The sequence below is a fragment of the Pantherophis guttatus genome, chromosome 7 (genome assembly GCF_059756535.1).
Source record: "Pantherophis guttatus breed Tessera chromosome 7, ASM5975653v1, whole genome shotgun sequence".
Taxonomy (NCBI): Eukaryota; Metazoa; Chordata; class Lepidosauria; order Squamata; family Colubridae; genus Pantherophis; species Pantherophis guttatus.
Window position 1 is genome coordinate 42,968,119 of NC_142069.1, and position 21,554 is coordinate 42,989,672.

At 33.4% G+C, this 21,554-nt stretch overlaps 1 protein-coding gene across 4 annotated transcripts in view; it reads left to right on the forward strand.

Moving 5' to 3' along the window:
* Positions 1 to 21,554, forward strand: part of PPP1R12A (protein phosphatase 1 regulatory subunit 12A) — a 128,074-nt gene that overhangs the window by 102,982 nt on the left and 3,538 nt on the right. For 2 of the 4 annotated variants that reach the window (XM_034402748.3, XM_034402749.3), the window contains exons 13-23: positions 1,827 to 2,000; positions 4,544 to 4,634; positions 6,545 to 6,742; positions 6,868 to 7,021; positions 8,027 to 8,145; positions 9,363 to 9,428; positions 11,770 to 11,786; positions 14,511 to 14,637; positions 15,057 to 15,161; positions 17,426 to 17,473; positions 20,529 to 20,579. In XM_034402748.3, the coding sequence (XP_034258639.1) occupies positions 1,827 to 2,000; positions 4,544 to 4,634; positions 6,545 to 6,742; positions 6,868 to 7,021; positions 8,027 to 8,145; positions 9,363 to 9,428; positions 11,770 to 11,786; positions 14,511 to 14,637; positions 15,057 to 15,161; positions 17,426 to 17,473; positions 20,529 to 20,579 (1,150 nt within the window). Of the gene's footprint in view, positions 1 to 1,826; positions 2,001 to 4,543; positions 4,635 to 6,544; positions 6,743 to 6,867; positions 7,022 to 7,348; positions 7,522 to 8,026; positions 8,146 to 9,362; positions 9,429 to 11,769; positions 11,787 to 14,510; positions 14,638 to 15,056; positions 15,162 to 17,425; positions 17,474 to 20,528; positions 20,580 to 21,554 lie in introns of those variants that run through there. The other 2 variants (XM_034402750.3, XM_087874072.1) reach the window with 1 other exon arrangement.

The following is a 21,554-nucleotide window of genomic DNA, read 5'->3' on the forward strand; positions in this document are numbered from 1 at the left end:
CAGGCTCTGCCCACTTCTAACTCCTCGCTTCTGATGGCAAAACCATGTTTTCAGGACTATGAAAAGTCAGCAGGGTCAAAGCCATTCTGATTTCCGTGGTGGGGTGGGGGGTGATCATGTTCCAAAGACATGATAGAAAAAATGTTCTTTCAGATGACATTTCTTGGTCAATGGAACTCAGAGCATGCCTCTCCTGCATTTACTTTCCCAATAGGATGAGTAAATGTAATTCAAAGGAGGTCCTTGTATCTATGTGCGTGTGATTAGGTAGAAATCAGAACCATGGATTATATACTGTTCTGCCAATTTCATAGCATTATTTGTGTGTATATCCAATTATTATAATATTATTGAGGTATTATTGAGAATAATTAACATTTATTTACTGATCAAGAAGTGGCAATGTTGGGTAGTTTATCTGGGTTCTTTGCACTGAAGATGATAGAATATAAACATAGCTTCAATTGGAGTATTTATTTAACTATTAAATATGACACCCATTTTGCTATGCAAAGCAACTCTGGGTATCTTACAATATAATAAAAATAGAAATATAAAAACAATTATAAATTTAAAAACAATTAAAATTACAAGGATTAAGACTAAAAATCACAGACTCAAGCAGCATGACGGGTGGTGTCTTCTCTGTCATTGCACCAACCACCTCTAGCCTAAAGCATCTCTAACTGGCAGAGTATTACTACATGTTAATATAATTTGACATTTCTTTCAGTGTATTATTTTAGCCATATTATGTTTAAATTTCAATGCATTTTGTCATTTTACATATGACCCCGGCCCAAAATCGGAGGAGCACTCCTTGAGGAGCACCCGGAGGCTCCAACTGGCGCAGAGTGCGGCCGCGCGGGTGGTAATGGGAGCGACATGGCGCTCCCATGTAACACCTCTCCTGCGCAAGCTGCACTGGCTCCCGGTGGTCTTCCGGGTGCGCTTCAAGGTTTTGGTTACCACCTTTAAAGCGCTCCATGGCTTAGGGCCTGGTTATTTACGGGACCGCCTACTACCACCAATAGCCTCCCACCGGCCAGTACACTCTCATAGAGAGGGACTCCTCCGGGTGCCGTCAGCCAAACAGTGTCGACTGGCGGCCCCTAGGGGGAGAGCCTTCTCTGTGGGGGCACCTACCATCTGGAATGAGCTCCCCCCGGAGATACGGAGGATCTCGGATCTGCGCTCCTTCCGCCGTGCTGTGAAGACCTTTTTATTCCATCAAGCGGGCTTGGCCTGATCTCTTCCCTTTTTAAAATATGTAAATTTTAATCTGTTTTTGAATTATTGGGGTATTTTAATTTGTCTGGGCCAAAAAGTTTAATTTGATTTTATCGGGTTTTTAAATTTTGTGTATTTATGTATTTTATTGTTGGCTGTTCACCGCCCTGAGTCCTTCGGGAGTAGGGCGGTATACAAATTAAATAAATAAATAAATAAATAAATAAATAAATCCAAATCCAAATCCAAATCCAAATCCAAATCCAAATCCAAATCCAAATCCAAATCCAAATCCAAATCCAAATCCAAATCCAAATCCAAATCCAAATCCAAATCCAAATCCAAAAATATTCACATAAAAAGAATAGCTATGCGTCATTGCATTATAATAACATCAGTACTTGAGAAATAAAGTGAAAAGATAATCCAGAAAAATTCACTTGGAACATTTGGATAATTTTAAAGCAGAGCTTAGCAAAATTGCATATTTTTTTTTAAAAGGGGAAAAAAATCATTTCTTTGTATTACACTCTTTTAGTGAACTGCTTTTATTGCTTAGCCATTTTTCTTTTGTTGCTTTTGCTGGGATCCTGTAGTACCTCAAATCGTTTATGGGCTGACGATAGCACTGAGAAAGACAAAGACAATGTTTCTACAGCACTGACTGTTCCTGTTGCACCCTCAGTTGTAAATACTGGGGTTACTACTACTGCCTTGACTACAACTACTACTGGTACTGTGTCATCTTCAGAAGTCAGGGAGAGACGCAGGTGTGTAAACATTATAAAAATATTACTTTTCTTGTATAGATAGATATTAGTATGCTTCTTGCTAAATATACATTCAAACCACGGTTCAGTTATACTGTACTTTTCTAAAATAAGGTCTATGGTATTTGTGCTTTCTGTAACTCCTTGCATATTTTAAATTTAAGATAATGAGTGGTATTTAATGTTTTCATTGTCATGGTCTTTCATTATTTGTAGATTTTTGAGAAGAATTTTCATGAGAAGAATTTATTTTTTCTTTATAAGCGAAGATTGATTTAGTAGCTATTTAAAAACTACTAAATAGAAATGCAAAAAATAAAATAAAATAGAAAAACAAAAAGAAAATAAGAGATTCTCCAGCTATAATAAATTGAACTAACATTTTAAGGTAGTATTAAATCAATCCTACTACAAAAACATGCTAGGTCTTATTTTGGGGATAGGTCTTATTTTCAGGGAAACACGCTATTTGAGATTTTTAAACTATTATTAATATCAGATCAAAGTTCAAAAGTTAACTTTAGTGGCCAGTAAATTATGAATAATAAGTCAGAATAAACTATAAGCATAAATTTCTATCATAATATTTTATTATTTATAAATGGTTTTCAAGTTGAATTAAATTGTATCACAGCCTTGTTCTTAAAATATGTTGTGATTTTTGACAATGATGGTTACTTAGTTTGCTATTCATTTAAAATGAAAATGTATGTGTGTGTGTGATTTCTAATAAAAGACAAAGTGTCATGGTAGCTGTACAAAGCTAACTTGGTACATTGTATAATAATATTAGAATTAGTAAAGTTTATAGGAAGAATTCTGTTTAAATAGTTAAGTTCATAGTATCTTTTTAAGTAAGTAGTGTTAATTAATAGACTTTAATTTTAAAATCTAATCTACTTAAGCAATTTTCCATCATGTTTGAAACTGATGGTAAATTTTCTTATGGTTGAAAAGTTATTTGTCCACAAGCAATCTTTTTTCTATGTTAAGTATCTTGAAGATGGTAGCCCCATCCTCTAGCTGAATGGTTCACCTGGCTACTTTGGAGTGTTGCTCCCCAAGTCTTCTTGCAGACTGCAGACTGGAGGATCTTGTTGGGTGATTCTGGAATTCTTCCTACCCCAGGAGAATCATACGAACTTAGGGAACTTGGTTTCCTTGTTTTTAAATTTAAAAAGCTTCAGCCTAGGAAAAGCTCCCTTTCCCAGAGCTTTCCCCTGGGATGGGGCAGTCAGTCATCTTCATACAATTGCTGCTCTGTGTTGAGAGGTTAGCCAAGGCGATCTCTAAGGTTCCTTCCAATCCAATGAGTCTGTGGAACCATTCTGAAGTACAACAAAAATACATGTATGCATATAAATTGTGTTAAGTGTGCATGTGCTGAAACACACTTCAAATGCAGATTCGGAGCTACAATTAACTTTTAAGATTCTACAAAAGAATGTAAAATGATGAAGTAACCAATAAATTAAATATAAATATTCTTAAGGTTTTTTGACCTTTTCAACACAAAGCTTACAAAGGAATAACTTTCATTTAAAAAAGGTAATAGAAACTCAGTTTTTATGTAATATATATGTAAGATTAGGTGCATGATGCATATAATGACTGTTTCTGTTCCAAGCTTTTTATATGTAAAAAGCCAGTTAATGTAAAAGAAAGGTTTAAAAAGCAAGTAAGTTCAAAATTTAGGCATTTGGTTTGTTCATCATCGTTCATACGCATCTTGACTAGCATGTCAAGATGCGTATGAACATTTCACAGAATCAAATAACAAATTTAAGTTTCTAATTTTCAAAGTATTTTTTATTTTTTTAAAAAAATATGTGTTGCAGGTATCTTCTTATAAGACTTGATATCACATTCATACAAAATAGCAACTATTTAAAATTATCTAGTAATTATATATAGGTAGTCCTTGACTTATAACCATTCATTTAACAACTGTTTGAAGTTAGAACAGCACTGGAAAAAATGATTTAAAACCGGTACACATACTTACAACTATTGCAGTTTCCTCACGGTTATATGTTCAAAATTCAGGTGTTTGGCAATTGGCATGTATTTATGATGGTTGCAGTGTCACAGGGTCAGGTGATCGCCATTTGTGACTTTCCCACTCAGTTTCCAACAAGCAAAGTCAATGGAGAATCAGATTCGCTTAACAACCTTGTTACTAACTTTAACTGCAGGTGACTCATTTAACAACTATGGCAAAAAGGTTATAAAATTGAGTGTGACTCACTTAACAGTTGTCTTAACAATAGAAATTCTGGTCTCAATTGTGGTTGTAAGTTGAAGATTTGTGAATTATTTTTATAGTACTTAGGGATAAAAATAGTGTGTTGAGCTAAGCATGTGTAGTTAATTATCATGGAAACATCCTTTCAAGTCTAATTAAAGAATTAGAAATGCAACATAGGCATTTTCAGACTTAGCATTATTTAACCAAAAAACTTAAGGAAGTGTGTGTGTGTGTGTGTTATCTAAAAGTTCAATTATTTTATGGTGAGCATTATCCACCAGATCTTTCATTCCAGGTCATACCTCACTCCAGTTCGGGATGAAGAATCAGAATCCCAAAGAAAAGCTAGATCAAGACAAGCGAGGCAATCCAGAAGATCCACACAGGTATAGCAATCTTTGGTAACTTATAACCATCTCACAAAATGGTGGTATTGTGTGCTTTGCATTTTTTTAGATCCTGCCAAAAATATATGGTATATAAAGAAGTGATGGAATTTTATAGCGATCTGGAAATGTGCTGTTTGTGGAGTCCTTGATGCTGTCTGGGCTTGGTTATTTGCCCATAGACATTTCATTATCAGAATAGATAATATGTTCATTGCACTGCATAGCACAAAAAAGTCTGCAAGCAAACAAACAAGCTCGAAAAGCATCAAGGACTCCACAGTTCAAGTCTGAGCTACATTTATTCTCTCCTAGTGTATTTGTCTTACCATATTAATCAGGTTTTTTAAACAAAAATTTAATCATCTTTTTTCTAAATTTTGCCTTAGTTTCAATTGTTGCATTCAATGAATAGTTGCTGAGATTTTCCCAGTTACAGAAAAGGATGCATTTGCAAAATAAAAGAGTTGAAAAATGATGAAATTGGCTAGTACTGAGGTGGTTTAAAAAAAAAAGCCCTCCATAATGAAATTTGGAACAGGAGGGAATAGCTAGAGTAAATTGTTATAATTGTTTTAGAAGATGAGGCAGAGGAGGGACGTTGCCTTTTGCTCCCCATATTAGAAGTCCTCCCCATATTAGAAGTCTAAAGGGAGCTTTGCCATAAAAAAGATTAGTGGTAACTACCAAGGCCTAAGTCTCCAAGTTTTATGTACCTCTTCTCTTTGCTTACCAGTCAGCAAACAGGCTATGGAAGAGGGAAAAAAGTTACACATGATTTAGCACAGAGACAAGCAATATTTTTCTCTTAAGGCATAAGTTCAGGTTTATTTGTTTGCTTGTTTTTATCCCATTTTCATTATTTTTTATAAATAACTCAAGGTGGCAAACATATCTAATACTCCTTTCTCCTCTTATTTTCCCCATAATAACCCTGTGAGGTGAGTTGGGCTGAGTGAAAGAGACTGGCCCAAAGTCACACAACTTGTTTTCATGTCAAAGGCGGTTTTTTAGCCTGATACCACTAGACCAAACTGGCTCTCCATTAGTCATAATTAAATATTATTAATTATTAAGCCTATTGTTTAAGTAGAAGCATATTTCCTTCTTTCATTGGGATCCCTCCATAGTTTCTACTCACTTTTTTCACTTTCCTTGGATTTTTCTTCATAAAATTAGATTAGGAACGTACATCTCTCTTTTAATTGATTTGCATTCTTTTCTTTTATGTACACCGAGAGCTTATGCACCAAGACAAATTCCTTGTGTGTCCAATCACACTTGGCCAATAAGGAATTCTATTCTATTCTATTCTATTCTATTCTATTCTATTCTATTCTATTCTATTCTATTCTATTCTATTTCTATTTCTATTTCTATTTCTATTTCTATTTCTACTCTACTCTACTCTACTCTACTCTACTCTACTCTACTCTACTCTACTCTAATTCTAATTCTAATTCTAATTCTAATTCTAATTCTAATTCTATGATTGTTGGACTTTATGAGCAGTGTAAATACAATGGATTAAAATATAAAACATCACAAAAGCCACGTAAAATCAGTCATGATGTTCTAATTAAATAACATTATTCATATTCATATTAGTGTTTCTTTGAATTTAGCTATATATACCTGTGCACAAAATATAGAATTAACATAAATGATGAAAATATATGAATTATATTAAAATGAAAAGGATTTTAATCTTGTGTCATTAATGGCATTCTACTATTTTTCAGAAATGCCTATCCTTAATTGTTATGCAATATAGATGTGTCTAGTATTTATATCAGAGAGCGATCCCTGGAATGTCACTAATTAATTAAAAAACTTCATAATTGTGCTTGAAAATCAAAATACGTTAAATAGGATAATGATAAGTTAACATTAGAATCATTCTTTTCTAGGGTGTAACATTAACTGATCTCCAGGAAGCTGAAAAAACAATTGGTAGAAATCGTCCTACACGAACTAGAGAACAAGAGAATGAAGAAAAAGAAAAAGAAGAAAAAGAAAAACAAGACAAAGAAAAACAGGAAGAAAAGAAAGAATCTGAAACTAAAGATGATGATTACAGGCAAAGATATGCACGAACATTAGAGGAGGTATTTTATATTTTAAAAATGTGTGAATAAATATTGTGATGCTTCTAAAACAGTAAGAGAATGATTTTGATAAATACATCTATTCTGATATTTCAAAACTGATGTTGATTTTTTTTATTGACAAGCCATATCATCGTTATAGAACTACATCTTCAACTGCTTCATCAACTTCTTCACTAGCTACTTCTTCTAATTCTTCAAGTCAATTGAATAGACCAAATAGCATTATAGGTATAACTTCTGCTTACTCAAGAAGTGCAGCAAAAGAAAATGAGAGAGGTAAATTTTCTTGGATTTCTTTTCCTTGCTTTCTTTTCATTACCAATAAAATAACTGTCCTTCAAAAGATTATTGGAGAGGTTAATGAATAACTAACTAACAAAATATACAGAAATCTTCTTGCAGCATTACAGGCTAGGATACTTCTTTTCATTAAAATATTTTTAATTGCATCCAATAGTTCAAATATAACTTTATTCCTATTATCAAGTGCCATAGGCTTCATACTTTAATTCAGGCGAGTGGTGGGAACTTTTTTAAAAAAAGCATTTTAGATTGTGGCTGAAGCTAAATATTGTGTCACCTTAACATAGATTCATTTTTCAGCCCTGAAGACTGGAACACTGAAATAAACAAGTACCTGGATGTTTATCATTTCTTAAATTAATTCAAGGGTAAAGACACTTATAAAATGCATGATGGCAAAGGAATGTAATGTGCTTTGTGCAGCCATGCTTAATCATTATTGTAAAAGTTAATAAAAGCATTTTGAAGCTGAACAATCAGTTTGAAAGTTAAGATTTGATTTTGTTATTATCTTAAATTTATTTGTATCAATGGATATTTATTATTTTGTGAAAACTGCATAGAAAAGAAAGCAGATCTAACTAGCTTAAATGCAAATCTTTCTCCAAAGAGTCTGTTGCACGCTAAATCTTGATGCTTCTGGCTAAACAAATACTTATCTAAATAAGTGTGCTCTGGATGCTTTAATGAATTTGTGTTTGTAAATGTCATGATGTATGCAAACATGTTAGACTTTGATATCCAAGGTTAAATATATACATTATTTCACTGAGGTGAAGATAGAATTGGCTGAAATGAAGAATTATAAATAACGAGAATAATGGGGTGTCAAAAACTATATATTTATCAAAAACATTTAAATATTCTTTCATAAAATTGGATGCTGTCTTGGTTTCAGGAACTGCAATTGAAGATTATATGTTATATCCGAATGCTTTCAGAACGTCTTTAAATCATTAACATTTACTACTTATGCAGAAGCAGACAAGAAGGAAGAAGAAAAGGAAGAAGATAAATCACAAACAAAATCAATAAGAGAAAGACGGCGGCCAAGAGAAAAACGAAGATCAACAGGAGTTTCTTTTTGGACTCAAGATGTGAGATTACATTAAGCTTATCCCTAAATATGCATTTTGAAACAATTTAAAAGACTTAATAAGATGTTTTCTAGTAAATGTTACAACATGATATATTGTATATAATATGCATTATGCTTGTCATGTCCATATTCAGAGTAAGATGGTTATGTCTAGTGATCAATTTTCTATCTATAGAGTAGTTTAGCTATTGATCATCAATCTACTTGCAAGTGATAGTTCTTATATCAGCAACACATTAAATTGTACAATTTTTCAAGTAACGTTTAATTTGGTTGGTAGCCATTGCCTTAAATAAGTGTGACTTAAAAACATTGTTTACACTATAAAAAGTTATTCTAAAAGATGTGGTATTAGTTGTAACATAATGTGATAAGAGTGAATTGTTGCAAATTATAGGATTGAAGTTTAGGCAGAACATATATTTTTTTTCATTATGGATTATACGTTGTATAGTAAATTTATGTGCAATAGAAAATCCTCAGTTGTAAGAATTTTTTGACAAAACTGAGCTGCGTGGATATTAATGTATTAACTAAAATTCTAAATACAAGATTGGATCACCTTAACATTTATATACATTTATCATGAGTTCTATCAATCCTGCATTCAAGTGTCATAATTTTCTCAGCTGTGTTTTCCTTATGTCTCAAATATCTGCTCTGGAGAGTCTTCCAACAGATTGAACCAGATTTGAATAACACATTGAAAACTGCATGGAACATTAAATCTATTCATGCAGAAATGTTCATTCTGCTAACAATCAACACAGTACAGCCAGCATTAATGAAATATGAATAATAAGAATTCACTGAATAGTGAATAACATTGTATATTTTATTAAAAATGGATTTAAATTATAGATTAGATATCTGATAAAATAAATCATGTCAAATGTTATAATAATGAGGATAAATGATTAAATTGTTTCTGATCAGATTGGGGAAATATGAGTTGTAAGAAAGTGAGATGGCAACTACAGAATAGTGCTAATACATCCACAACCTGTACATAAAAGGGAATGTAGATTTTAAAAAAAGCTTGCAAATTGTATTGAAAATTGTCTTACAAACAAGAAAAGACAAAATTTTAAACTTTTTGCAGAAATAAAATGTATTAGAAAAAATATCAAGTTACAAGTAAGGTTAGAACAGGCCATTTTAGTAGCCTCTTCTCTGATAAAATGTGAGTTAAACTCAATGAATTTTCTCTGTTAGAGTGATGAAAACGAACAAGAACACCTGTCTGATTCAGAAGAGGGAACAAATAAAAAAGAAGCACAGGTAATTTTTATTCTCCTTACATTAAATATAAGATCCTGTATTTTTCCTAAAGTGTTTGTCAAATAAAAGTGTGCCTCCTACAACAGAACTGAAAAAGATGACTTATGACTGTTTTTCACACTTGCAACCATTGTAGCATTCCCATGGTCATGTGATCAAAATTCACATGCTTGGCAACTGACTCATATTTATGACGTTTACAGTCTCCTGGGGTCATGTGATCATCTTTTGTGACCTTTTGACAAGCAAAGTCAATGGGGAAGCCAGATTCACTTAACAACCATGTTATTAACAACTGCAGTTATTCACTTAACAACTGTGGCAAGAAAGATTGCAAAATGGGGCAAAACTGACTAACAAAATAAATTTTTGGCTCAGTTGTGATTGTAAGTCAAGGACTATGTGTATTCTGTTTCTCTTTTAATCTAACTTTATTATGAATGATTGCTTAATTGCTTAATCTTTAATCTAACTATTGTAGATAATGAGTTAACTAAGGTCAAATATTATTATATCTATCCCATAAATTGGAAACAATAATTAAACAAATATATCAGAAAACCAAAATATATATTCTACAGTACTTTGTCAATAGTGTAGTCAAATGTGACTGTCTGATTCACTTCTTGAGATAACAGTTAAATCGGGAAATATTTTTTTTGCCATATAAGACCCAGGAGGAATGTTCCTTTTTAAGCATAATTCACATACTTCTATCCTGTTTCCTTTTGTTGGCAATCCTTATCATACCATCTGGACCAGAATTATAGTGTCTTAGAACAGATTGTGAAGAGGTTTTAGGGATGTACAAAATGTTCTGAACTGAATCACTTGAAATTGAAAATATCCCATTTCTGAATTGAAACTTCCCAATTTTAAATTAAAGAGATAATTTAAGCCTTGGAAAAATATTTTAAGTTTAAAACAAAGTATTTTACACTAAAAATATAATTATTTCATGTTCAAAGCATTTTTAATATTAAGATGGCTCTGAAATGTGGATAGTTCAAATTCAAAACATATTGCATATGCCTCTTCGTTCCATTTAATGGATATATATCTTCATAGTAGAAATGCTTATTATCATAACTTTCATAGTTACCATGGCATGTGGTATTTCTGAACATACTAGAAAGAAATGTACCAAAGCATCAAAAAAATCTTAAATAAAATTTGAATTAAAATCACAAATTTGTATAATTTCGGTAGATATGATGCCAAAGAATATAAATAAAAAAACATTTTTAACACAGGATTCAGAGCCAGCTTGGTTTAAGTCCTGGCCTAGAACCCAGGACATTATAACTTCTAGGTCTGTCTTACACATGAAAGCCAGATGGGTGATTTTGGGCCAGATACTCTCTCTCAGCCCAACTTGCACAAAAGCCGGGAGTTTGGGGTATGGCTCCACTATTGCAGTTAATAATATTCACTATTGCAGTTAATATTCTCCTATACTTTTACTTTTTTATATCGTCTGTCTCTCTGTCTCTTTCTCTCTCTCTCTCTCTCCCCCTCTCCCCCCCACCTCTCTCTCTCCTCTCTCCTCTCTCCTCTCTCTCTGCTACCCGGAATCATTTCTTGTGAGAAGGGAAAATTTATCAATTTTTATTTGATAAATAAAAAGATTTGTTGTCTTGAATCGATCAAAATATGTATTTTTAAAAGACAGGATAAAAATCTAATAATACTAATTCAGGGGGTAACTCTGCTGTGGCAACTGTGCTTGCTAATTCAGTTGATTTGGACAAGAGCAAATACCAAGCATATGGGAGCAAGACACTATAAATGCAAACCCTACATGGAATTACCCTCAATCTTTAGTAAGAAATCCATGCCAGTAATTCATCTTCAAACAGAGGTTTTCCCTGTCTTCACTGGAGTCTGCCAGGCATGTGTCCTGTCTATTGCTATTCAGTACTACAATATGCACCATCATGGAAAAAAATCACAATAGATGCAGAGTTCAATTTATCCAGGAAGTTCATGTTCACTAGAGTTCTAGATCTTTAAGGATGCTTTGGGCCTAGATCCTTTAAATAGTAACTTTCTGAGCTATATGACGAACTAACTTTGGATTGGAAAACTAAAAAAAATGCTTTGCCTTGAGTCAAGAAGTATTTTATTATATATATAGATAGATATAGATATAGATATAGATATAGATATAGATATAGATATAGATAGTAAAAAGATATCACTGGGTATCCCAGAGACTTTCTTCCACTGTTCAAACAGTTCTTGTTGTTAATCTTACTTAAATGGTATATGTTTAATATAATCTATATTTTTTTCAACTGGTTCTACAGTACTAAACTTACTTTATTTCTTCATTTTTCAGAGCGACAGCCATTCAAGGTATGGATTTTCATATTTGGATTTCTTTATTACATAATATCATAAAATTATTATATTGTATTGTAATGGTATAAAAGCTTTAAAGAAACATATTCAATCAAACTTAAATTATATAATATATAATAAATCCATCTAATTTAAACATGGCAATATTATTATGCTCTAATACAGACATTTCCCTTGTAGGATCAAAATCTTCAAGGGATTATAAAATGTTTTATTAGTACCAAGCAAAATGATTAATTAAATCTGATAACACTAGTTCATTATACATAAATGATTAAGATTTTAATTATTGCTATCAAACATGGTCAGACCTATAGTTGTCTGATACAACACATACTGTACTTGGTCTGAAAGTATATCTTTAATTAGTCTTATTTCCTGGTAAGAATGAATTAAATAAATAAATGGATTGCATTTTGCATTGTAAAATTTGTAGACTCTCTTGTTTCAATTGTGTTTTCCAATTGACTATGTTTCATTTTATTGTGTGGGGTGCCACACAAGGATCGATTCTCTGTCCTTTCATATTTAACATCTTCATCAGATTACTGAATGAGCTCATCTATTGCCATGGATAAGGTATTATCAATATGTTGATGATACTCTATTTATTTGTACATCTCTGTCCCTCATAAATTAATTAGTGCAATTGATGCTTATCCCAATGCCTGGAAGCATTTAGGTACTGAGTGGGGAACAACAGATTTTAACTGAAGTCTGTCAAGCCTGAGTGGCTCTGGATTTGGGCCTGCCAGTTCTGGGACTATGCCATCTTTGGTACTGGATGGTGCTGCAGTACCTCAAAACGGACCCTGTGCATAACTTCATAGTCCTTGTAGATTCACAACTCCTGCTCAAAGAGCAGGTAGCCATTCTAAAAATTTGTGTTATGCAGCAGTTGAGCCTGTTCCAGGATTACAAGACTCTGATCATGATCACTTATGCCCTGGTCACTTCCCAGGTGGACTATTATAATGGAACTGTCTTTAAACAATGTCCAGAAGCTTTAGCTAATACAAATGCACTTTCATTGGCAGTTATATCTGCCACTAGAATGGTCCCCATTGCACCTTTGCTCTGCCTGCTGCATTGGTTGTCAAGTCCAATTCATGGTGCTGGTTTTAATCTTTAAAGCCCATCATAGGGTGTTATTTGAGGGACCACCTCTTTCCAATTACATCTTCACATTCATCAGCATCAGCAGAAGAAGTATGTTGTGGGTTCTGTATTACAAGGAGTTACATCTGGCAGGACCCAGGAGACTGCTATGGCACTCATCCTGTTCAGCATCACAGAACATCTCAGAGATTAGCCCCATCTCTACCGACCTTCTGGAAATCTGTTAAATTCCTTTTGTTAACAAGTCTAGGATCAGAAGGGAACGGTCATTTGATGAGATGGCTCTGTTGTTTGTAATCTGCTGCTCTGTCTTAGCCTTTTTATAATGATATTAATTTTTGTACTTCCTGAATGTTTTTTAAATTGTTTTTATGGTTTGTTTGTACACCCAACACAATTGCATCACATGAGATGGATGGCCATATAAATATGAGTAATAATAATTATAATTCTGCATTCATTCAGGAATGTTTTTGGTTTTGCTTTTTGGTTGTAGGACTTGAGGAGGGTATTACCGTAATATTTTTATTTTGGCACAATTAAATGCAAAAACATAAGAATTAAAATCAATTCCCATTTTGACTCAGACCCCAAGAAATATAGGAAGCCACATTCAAAAGCCATATTGGGTAAACAAGCAGCGTTTTATGGCTTTCTTAAAAGTTGGTGATAATAAAGTATATTGTATGCATACAGTATATCTAGATAGTGCAAAGGGAAAAAATAGTATTTTTTTAAAGATAACATAACTATACATTACTTCAGGAGAAAAGAAACGAACACTAGAATGTTCCTTATTAATTTCCCTGATCAATTTGTTTCCTTTGCGTTGCTTTTCTTTTCAGGTGATAGTTTAACATTTTGATGATAGAAGCAGTTTAGATATGAGTTCAAGTAGACAAAGAATTGGGAATGAATGAAATAACCCTTTACCTTTCATTTCTGGTGTTATTCAGTTTGTATTTTCTCTGAAAACACTCCCAAAAAAGAGAGGTAGCAATGGGAAGTACATCTGCATCTGTGCTATTCTTCTGCTAACAAAAGGCAACACAACTTCGTTGTATTAATTGCAATAAAACAAGGTAATTTGTTTCTGGGTATCATTTCAGCATGCTAGCTAGGAATAAGCACAAAAACCTGAACATACTGTGTTTCGTATAAAGAAAACCCCGGGTCTTTGTGATACCTGAATTCAGCTGTGAATACTTCAATATTTTTAAAGACTTTTTAAATTTCTACTTTATTAATTTTATAAATAACTCAAGGCAGAGAGCCTTCCTCTTCTTATTTACTTCACAACAACAACTTGGTGATTTAGATTGGACTAAGACAGAATGACTGATCCAAAGTCACCCAGTTATCTTTCATGCATAAGTCTGGACTAGAACTCACAGTTTCCTGTCCCAAAGGTGCTTTTTTCAAGAGGCTATTGGACTATCTGGTTTTTCTTTGGAGACATTTTGCTTCTCATCCAAGAAGCTTCCTTACCTCTGAAGAACCATGACCTGGATAACTGAGAATCTCCATAGTCACAGTCTCCTGGTTCTAGCCTGGTGTCTTAACCATTAAATCAAAACTGTCTCTCTTTTCATTTCAAAGATATGACACAGGGTCATCTGGAGATCGTTATGATTCAGTACTAGGACGGACCGGTTACAGTTACTTGGAAGATCGCAAATTATACACCAGTAAACTAGAAAAAGAAGATACAGCTGACTTTAAAAAGGTATTTGATTGTGATAGTAGTAGCACATCATAACTTTTCCATTGTTCTGAAATAATTCTATATTGCTTGATATACACGTATACTCTGTCTCCAAATTAAAGTAAATTACTATATCAAAATAAGGATATTTGGAGGAAGAAAAGATATTTGGTTATTTGTGAGGGGATAGCATTACTTGACTTGATACAAGGGAGAATTGCACATACTGTTTATCATAAAGAGAATTGCAAAAAATATGATATGATCTAAGTATGGACTCTTAATATAAAATGTCCTTGCCATTTAAATTATATTATTATTATATAATAATGTATATTATGTAAATTATTTTGGGAAAAGCTCTAGTCTTCCTTTCAGGCAATATAGAATTAGCTTGCAAGTTTGAAACAATAATTTATTTAAAAATCTGTACTTTTTAGCTTTACGAACAGATTATAACTGAAAATGAAAAACTGAAAGCACAGTTGCATGATACAAACATGGAATTAACGGATCTTAAGCTGCAGTTGGAAAAGGCAACCCAGGTTTGTACATTTAAACTTTCATTGGTAAATATATTGGGCAGAATCAAATATAGAGTAGTACCAGTACAATGAACAGCATTTTTAATGAAATCCTGTATTGCTTTAAGCTTGCTTGGTGGGGAGGGGTAATTCAGTATATTGCATATAACATATCAGAAAAGTTAAAGTGAGCTTTACTCTGTTTGCATGGAATATCGACATTTGATTTGAAAGAAAAAAACACAAATAGTTAAATACCTTTTATGATTAGGCAATCTTATAAATGGCTTTACTTTTATATATGTGATTTATTCATAAGTCTGTTTATAAGTTCACATGGCATAGAAAGTTTGTAAATCTGAAAATATATTGAGTTTATTACAGATTAAAGATTGAAAGAATTAATGAGGATGCATGGTGATGAATCCTTGGGACAGACCATTTTGGACAAGTTGGGGAAAAAATGGAAGACAAGATGAGAAATAAGCCTCTCCTTGTTTAGTGACTGCAATTCATTCCTTAAATCAGATACTGGTTGCTAAGTGAATATATGACTCACAGAGAGAAATGTTGCAAAAATCACTAGTTGCTGCCATTTCATTTAGATAAGCTGCTCTCATGCAGTGTTCTGTACCTAACCCATTTTTTACCCCTCCCAGGGTAGAGAGATTGTTTAAACAAGCTATCTCGTCCTGAGCAGTTCTTTTCCACAGCCCAGTGTTGCCAATTGCAAGTTAATAAGTTCAGTTCTGTGACCTTAGTTGATTAGAACCCTCCAGTGGGCTTGTACTGCTTCCTGAAACTGACCAGACCTTAGTGAATTTTACATTGAAGGTTCTTGTCAGGCATAAAATTTGGTCCTAATACGCATATTGGTCTTTTGGGAAATGATTTCTATTATTATTATGGTTCATTGCACAGTCAGCCAGATGGTCAGACTAGATTTGGCATTTTTATCCATCAAGTCCTTCCCAAGAATGTGAGATAGGCAGATGTGGATGTTTGATAGTGTTATAGGTATTGTTGCAGGATGGAAGTTCTGAATGAAGCTGCTTTTTGCAATTGATCGCTGGTGAATTTGTCAGTGCGGGTGGAATTCAAGTGGTGGTCCAGTTGTTTTGGGATTGCACCCAAGGTGCCTATTACTATTGTTACTACCTTTGCTTTCTTTTGCCACAGTCATTCTGTTTCCGTTTGCAGATCTTTGTATTTTGTTATCTTCTCCAGTTCTTTCTCTACTCTTCTGCTGTCTCCAGATACTACCATGGCCACTATCCAGGCTTTTTTGTCTTTCTTATCAACAATTATTAAATCTGGAGTGTTATGTGGCAGAGGTGTTTGTCTGAATTCTAAAGTCCCATAGCACTTTAGTGTCTTCATTTTCAATTACTTTCTTTATTTTATGGTGCCATCATTTCTTGTTTGCAGGCAGATGGTATCTCTTGCAGATCTTCTAATGCACCATTATTGCTACTTTGTAATGCTGTTGTTTGTAGTCAGTCTGTGCAGTCTTCTTGTCCACAGTTTCTTAAGCTTATTATATTATTATTATTATTACTATCATACTTGCAAACAGTCACTAAATGAGTAGCCTCTAAACAAAGAATAGCTGTACATCAGCTCAGAAGGAAAAAAGTATAAGTTCTGTATGTAAAAGCTTATGTGGCTTAATTCCCAGGTATTTCTAGAATCTTCTCTAAGTTGAGCTTGTTCATCTTGTTTCTTCAGTATCTTCCTTTAAGAAGTTGATGGGGGAAGGGTTTTGGGCGGCATTACCTTCTTTTTGTATGTGAGAATTAAAAAAAAGTTTTATATTTTTAAATGTTGTACCAGTACATTAAAATAGTCATTTGTAATTCTCATAGCAAATATAGAGTTTATCTTTGTAGGCTCCAAGTGACACGATATTAAAATATAAGAATTGTGCATATAACTCTTGTTCCAGAGCGCAAAACTAACAGGAATGAATAGTATTCAATACTCACCTACCATACATAAGAATGTTTCTACATTCAGAAATAAGCATACATTGGCCTTTGGAAGGAGAAGTTCATTGTTGCTAGTGTATTTGAACCTACCTCTCCTTCCAAGGGCAAGCCATTATGTTGGTTCCTAAGCAGCAGTTAATGCCATATGGGAAGTGTCCACCTGCAATTCTGGTGACCAGGCTACTGGTCACAAAAAGTTGTGAAAAATAATAGTAATACAACAACTGATTTAATTTTCCCTGATTTCTCTTCAACTGAAATTTGTTGTGAAAGCATGCAATCGCTTATGTATTTCAGAGACAGGAAAGATTTGCTGATAGATCTCTCTTAGAAATGGAAAAAAGGGTAAGCTTTTTTAATTTTAATTTTTATCTTTATTGTTGCTATAGTGTAAACATTATAAAATAATAATTTGAATTGTAAAAGAATAGGGATGTACAAAATGCTCCATTCATCAACTGTACACTGAACAGTTGCTTTTGGATGATCTGTGACTGAACTGAAACCTGCAGTTTTAGGTGTTTTGGTCCATACATGGAATAGAACGTGGCTGTTCCGCCATGTGTCCCAGGCAGAGGCAGTTCATGGAAGGAGAGGAAAAATCCAAGCTGCAGTGCTGAGATGTTTGAGGGGGAAAAGACAAAGTACATGCTGCTCACATTTCCCCCTTTTTTCCCCATTCCCTCATCTTCTCAGTGCATTCCCTTTTTCCTTCTCTTTATCTGTCACTACCACTGATACCCCAGTGTAAAATATTTCACTGACATGGTCACCCACACTTTTCCTAATGACTTCCTGTTCCTCCTTTCCTCCCCTTGGCTAGCACTGATGTTCCAGTGCACTTTTCATCATCTCCACCCTGTTGAATGCTAGGAACTCCTATCCATCACACTACATTCCTAGAGGCTCTTCCATGACACTACTTCTCAACCTGGAATGTTCCTGCTGACTTTTATTATTAGCTGAAATGAATATAGACTGCATTCTGTGATATGGCCAATACCATCCTAAACTTATGGAGCGGGGAAGGAAGGAAAGATAACAAGAAGATGATGATGATAAACTGGCAAAATATGCTGCATTGGAACATCAATAGCCACAGCTATTGAGAGGAAGAGAGGGTTGCAGTTAGTGTGGCTGTGGTATATGCTACTTTGGCAGCTTCTGAAGGGAGAGAGAAGATGAAGCACAAGGATTCATCCTATCCAGATTTCGTTTTGTCTGAAATCCCAAATAATTCATTTCTCCTGAATCATGAACTGATTTGAAAGACATTAAGAACCTGGTGATTTGTTCCAAGTTCAAAACAGTTTCCCCCCCCGATTTCGCTCAATTCCCTAGAGAACAGAATGAAATTATTCAGATATCATAACTAGATAATTTTGTGATGATGTTAATTAGGAATTTATTATTTCAGAATGCTAAAAATTTAGAAACTTTGTGAACAATATTTATTTCCCAATGAAGTATTTTCTTACCATAATTACAGAGTGCTGAAATACTCTGAACGTAGCTTAATGTAGGATTTCCATTTATAGAAGTTGTCAATTGTATTTGTGTTCTACAGACTGTATAAGCATTTGCTTACACTTGGATAAAATTCAGTGTGAACAGTGATTTTGGCCAACTCGCATCTAATAAGTCTCATGAAGCAATCAATATCAGCAGATATAGAGCCACAGCTATGGTCATACAGGGAAGTTACAGTCACCAGCATGATTTTTAAAAGCACGGTGGGCTGGGCCAGGGATTTTAAAACTTTTTCAGGCTCTAGCACCTGTTGTTATAAAACAGGACCGATGATCAATTGGCAAGTGTCCAGTGTTAAGAAACTGGCAATAAAGCAGAGCTTATGCTTGTGGTGTATATGTGGTGTATATATTTCATATTTTTCTCTTAGCCTCATGTGGAACCCATAAGTTTTCTTTGAACCCAGTTTGAAAATCCTGGATTAGATAATTGCAATATAGAACCTTTTAAAAAATTAATTCCAGTACAATATGCAAGGTTCCATATACCTGGTGGATAGGATAGCTTTTTAGCTTAGAAAAATGTTTTCCATTTATACTTCCTAGAGATATGCAATATGTATTAATATAGAAAATACTAGACAGACAAATTTTATTTCAGCCATTGACCAATAAAATTATATTCAATAAAACAAACAAGAAACTAGCCCTGACAATAATTTATTAGCAACTATTTGTGGGCCAAGCTTTTATCCTATGTAGCAAAAGTTTGCTACTTTTAGAGAAAGAAATGTATCTTGATTGTTTAACTTAACTTAACTAAAAGTTATCAGGGGGCTCCAGAAATTTAAATAAAATATTTAAATACAAAAGCTATGGTACCCAAATCACAGAAGCAGAATTGGTTTTCAGAAGGGCGGTATAGAAATAAAATTAATAATAATAAATAACATGGGTTTGCTTATGTTTCCCTTCCAAGATAGCTGTGGGTAGTATAAGCCTTATAAATTTGTAGCTTTTTCAGGCTTATGCCAATTAACTCACAGTTACTTAACTTATCACTGCTACACATGAACATATTTTAGTAACTCATTTTTTACCAGTTTGTTAAGTAACCAGCAAATTTAGAAACTAATAATAAATCATTATTGTATTATATTATTTAAGTTATTTTCTAAAACGGGGGAAAATATGCCAGCAAATTCACTTAACTATGATTAAACTAAATTCAAATGATTTGTATCTGAAAGGTGACCGACAAGAGTCAGTATCCACGGGGCGGTATGATCTAACCAGAGTTTTACACACTCAGCTGATGCTGCTTGTTTTGCATAACACTGTAGAATGCAGATGTTAATGTACACTTTGCAGTAACTTGCTTTTCTCTTTCACATTTGAAATGAATGATAAACACAGATTTTAGCATATGCTTTTTAACTGGGCTCACAGCATTGGCAGACTGTCAACCAAAATTTGAGCTATAAAAGCTTTTGCTTTTTGGTACCAATTATAATAGAATAAGTCAAGGACTCACATGCAATATTACTGGTACACTAAAGTATGTGAACTAACATTTGCTTGACTATGATAGCTTATGCTTTGTGCTTCCTTTAACTGAGTTCTTACCTCTATTGTATTTTAAAATATAAATTAAAATTTAGCTAAAGGAGTAATAGTAAACTTACAATATAAAATTATTGCTTGTATACATTAATACAAATAATTTATTGAATAGAATGTATAGAATATGATCAATATTTTGTTACATTTTCTTAGTTTTAAAGTGGACTTAGTTTTTTACACATCACTGGCCTTGCAAATTTCCCCTCACCATGCTTCTGATTAAATGTGAACATTTTGGACTGTAGTACAATAAAATGAGACCTATCTATCAAAATTATACATTCATTATTTCAAATGTTTCACTATAGGAACGAAGAGCTCTAGAAAGGCGAATATCTGAAATGGAAGAAGAACTCAAGGTAAATGTACTTTCTTAAATTCCTCCAAATTTATTTTTTTTAAAAAAAAATTATCCATATACCATGATCATAACTAATATTAGTGCAATCCAATATAATTCTGCTTTTCTAAGTGACATATTTTACCACACAAATTCATTTATGGCATTATGACTTAGAATTCTTAAATGTATTCTTGTAGTTTAGTTTAAAAATAGTACTGATGATTTGTTTTATTCCAATTGTGAAAAATACAAGCTATTATGTTTGGAGTATTGCCTTGAGACTCTACTGAAATCACCCATCTAATCCAAAGCTACTAAAAAGGGAAGTTTAGTTGACAGTTGTCAGTCATTTTTATTTCTTACTTTGTAAAAAAAAAAAAAAAAAATATTCCCAAGAAAACTCAAAATAATAATCTGCATTACTCTTTCTTTCACTCTTGTCCATGTGGAGACAAACGAGCCATATTTCAGCTATTTTTATATTTATTACTAAACTTTTACCCCGTTTTTCTACTCATATAAGTGCTCATTTAGAACAATAGAACAGGATATAAAATACAACATATTGAAATTATAATCAATAACATTAGCATCAATTACAGTAAAAAGCTTGACTAAAGAGATGCCTCCTTATCATTTTCCTAAATAATAGAAGAGGAAATACAAAGTCATCTCCTGTTGGAGAGCATTTCATTCTCCCTTATCCTGCTGGTACTGCCATTAGGCAATGCGTAAAATGCGGAATGTTTCCTCGAAGTTAGAGGGAAGAAGTAGTAAAGCTGAGTGTCCTCGGTGACCTTCCTCAGTTCTTTCAGTTCTTTCTTTTTCAGTGGTTTCACATAAATATTAAAGAGCATTAACAAGATAGAAATCTGTGAGACATCATAGATCAGTGATCAGAGTATCAAGCAGTAGTCTTCCAGCTCTGTTTTCTGGACACACTCTGATAAGAAGGACAAGAACCATTGTAAAGCAGTGCTCGTAATACCCA